The sequence below is a fragment of the Chionomys nivalis genome, chromosome 2, assembly GCF_950005125.1.
Source record: "Chionomys nivalis chromosome 2, mChiNiv1.1, whole genome shotgun sequence".
Taxonomy (NCBI): Eukaryota; Metazoa; Chordata; class Mammalia; order Rodentia; family Cricetidae; genus Chionomys; species Chionomys nivalis.
The window spans coordinates 1,025,919-1,029,043 of NC_080087.1; the positions used below are offsets into that span (position 1 = coordinate 1,025,919).

At 35.5% G+C, this 3,125-nt stretch overlaps 1 protein-coding gene across 1 annotated transcript; it reads right to left on the reverse strand.

Moving 5' to 3' along the window:
* Positions 1 to 1,109: 1,109 nt before the first annotated feature.
* Positions 1,110 to 2,045, reverse strand: LOC130869706 (olfactory receptor 8K3-like). Its single transcript, XM_057762100.1, has one exon. It carries the CDS (start codon positions 2,043 to 2,045, stop codon positions 1,110 to 1,112), a length of 936 nt encoding a protein of 311 aa, XP_057618083.1.
* Positions 2,046 to 3,125: the final 1,080 nt, after the last annotated feature.

Below are 3,125 nucleotides of genomic sequence, written 5' to 3' on the forward strand. Positions count from 1 at the left end.
TAGTTGAGCACATGTCCTTGTGGCACAATTGAGTATCCTTTGGATATATACACAAAAGTAGTATTACTGGGTCTTGAGGAAGGTTGTTTTCATAATTTTCTGAGAAATCGCCACACTGACATCCAAAGGGGCTGTACCAGCTTGCATTCTCACTAGCAATGAAGAAGTGTTCCCTTTTCCCACATCCAGGACATTTTAAATGGATTTCTTTGTCTCTCTCTAAATGAAAGCTAAAATGTCCTTTATTTTCTGTACTTTTCCTGTTTCTTGACAAATGCAAACTAGAGAGAAATAGTTTGCTTGAGCTCAGTTTCAGTTGCAGGGAATACACTCATGGCAACAGGAGATTGAGAGTCCTGGTTACAATGGCAGATGGTGATTAATGGCTGTGCACAGCTCCCATTCTCAGTTTTATTGAGTCTATGAACAGTTCATAAGTAGTGTCTCCATATTTAATATGGTCTTCCTGCCTAAGGTAACTTAATAAAACAAACAATTCAAACAAAGAATCAAGCTCACAGACATCCATGCATAGCTATTTTTTCTCATTGACTCTAGATAAAGCCAAGACAGCCATCAATATAATATATCAGCATCCCCTGATCAGCAGACTGTCTTTTGTATACATACTAGTGTCCCAGAAATTTTCAACTCTTTCATTCTAACCCTGAAACTAATGGAAGTCAGACCAATTGTAGGCTTCTCTGATACCCTGATGAAGACGGAAATAAAATGATAGTTTTATTAGTCCACGAATAACTGCTCTGGGTGTGGGGCCTTGAAGGACAGTTTTGGTCCTAGAAGTATGATTTTCTTTGCTCTGTATTTGTAGTTATCAGTCTAAGACAACTGTGTCTGAGGTATCCTGTGTTCTTATTGGCAGCAGCATTTGAATTAATTTTCTGCAGATGTTGGCCAATTTTTGACTCAAATTATGTTCTAACTACATCAATAAGATGTTGTCCACTTCCACCTTGAAAGTCTGTCACAGGAGAATGATCTGCTGGTAAATTCAAGCCTATATTTGCTCTTTAAATAATCTGAAAGAACACAACAGACCCAATTCTAATGCGAAATTATATGGTTTATTTCATAGGCAACCTTTAAGGTCAAATCTTGCACATCTTCCTCCATATCCTCTGTCCAGCATCTTTTACATCTTTGTTCCTCAAACTGTAGATCAAGGGATTCAACATGGGAATAATCATTGTATAAAAAATGGATGCCGACTTGTCGGTATCTAATGAGTGACTATAATTTGGCTGCAAATACATAGATATCAAAGTCCCATAGAAAATGATGACCACAGTCAGGTGTGATCCACAAGTTGCAAAAGCCTTGTGCCTTCCCTCAGCAGAGTTCATTCTGAGAATGGCTATAAGGATTAGCAGGTAAGACACAAGAACAACTAGAAGTGAAGAAATCAAATCAAAAGTAGCAAAGATTAGAATCATCAGCTCAAGGTCATGAGTGTTGGAACAGAGCAAAGGTATCAAAGGAATACAGTCACAGAAAAAGTGATTGATTACATTGTAACCACAGAATGACGAAGTGAACATCTTTAAAGTAATAATAAGAGACAGAAATAAACCATACAGATATGGGATTGCCACCAGGACCCAACATGTCCTCTGTGACATGATGGCAGGGTAGAGCAGTGGGTTACAGATAGCCACAAAGCGGTCATAGGACATGGCAGACAAGATAAACAGTTCACAAGTAATGAACAGAAGAAAGCAAGCAAGCTGTGCAGCACAAAGATAATATGATATTGTGTTTTGGGTCACAACAAAATTTTTTAACATTTTAGGTCCCACAGCTGTAGAGTATCCAAGATCTGTGATAGCCAAGTGTTTGAGAAAGAAGTACATCGGTGTTTTCAGTCCGGAATCCACCATAGTGAGAAGAATCATGCCCAAATTGCCCAGTAGTGAGATCAGATAGATGAAGAGGAAGAGTCCAAATAGTAGAACCTGTAGTTCGGGGCGGTCAGTGATGCCCATCAGAATGAAATCAGTCATGACTGTGAAGTTCTGTTTCCCCATGCAGTCATAGTACTGAATCTATTCTGGATAAGAAATATTAAATATTCAATATATTTTTAATTTCATAATAAGGTGATCACTTATACAATATTGTTATGCATAAGATATAATGAAATTTCGTAATAATGACTATTTCAAAATAAGCACATTTTATATGCCTAAAGATGCAAACTTATATATGAGAACAGTAGGCTATGAATCTTATGTGAGGTGATTTCACTGACATAAAACATAATTGAGAGATAATTTGTTTCAATATGGAGAAGAACTGCTATAGACAATGATTTGATAAGACAGGTAAGCTTGGATATGACCCGCTCTACAAAACATCCAGCTCCAAACAATGGTTATATAAATAACTTTTCCCTTATTTGGTAAATCCTAATACAAATAAATAATAGAGATAAATTACTGATGGACATATGATATAAAAACACAAGAGAGAACAAAAGATATAGATATACTGCCTTCTTTTAGGACAGTAAGTGCTTTTACCTGCTGAGTCATCCCTACAGCTTCATAATTCAACACTTTAAATAGGAAGTTTAGGGTGATATATTACTCAGTAACATTCATCAATACCTAAAATAGTGTCATAACATTTCCTAAAATGTGTAGTACACTCGTGTAATTCTGTTATTAAGGCTGTGCCAACAGAGAAAATGCAGAAGATCAAGGACATCTTCAGCTATAAAACAAGTTTAAAACTACCCTGAAATATAGGAGACTTTGTATCAAAAGAAGGAAAAATACAATGAAAATAAAGCTCTTTAAAGTCCTTATGCCTATAGGTGGTGCAGTTTAAAGTGTCAATAAAAATCTTGATTAATATTGTCAGATGATTAGATAAAATAATTATAACTGATCACTAGGGAAATTGTCTATCCCTAAATAAATAAATATGCAGGCATATTTTACAGCTTGTATAACTAATATGTTACTTCCTATTCACAAAAGCTATATTTGACAAATAGGAATCTAAAACTTTGTACTATCATTTAAATCAATATTCATAGCAGTGCTGTTTTAAAGATGAAAGATGCTTGAATGGTTTGATGTCTCCAGGTATTTAAAAAAGAG

Bases quoted from the DNA above. Each gene is read 5' to 3' on its own strand.
- LOC130869706 (XM_057762100.1), bottom strand. From the start codon at position 2,045: ATGGGGAAACAGAACTTCACAGTCATGACTGATTTCATTCTGATGGGC.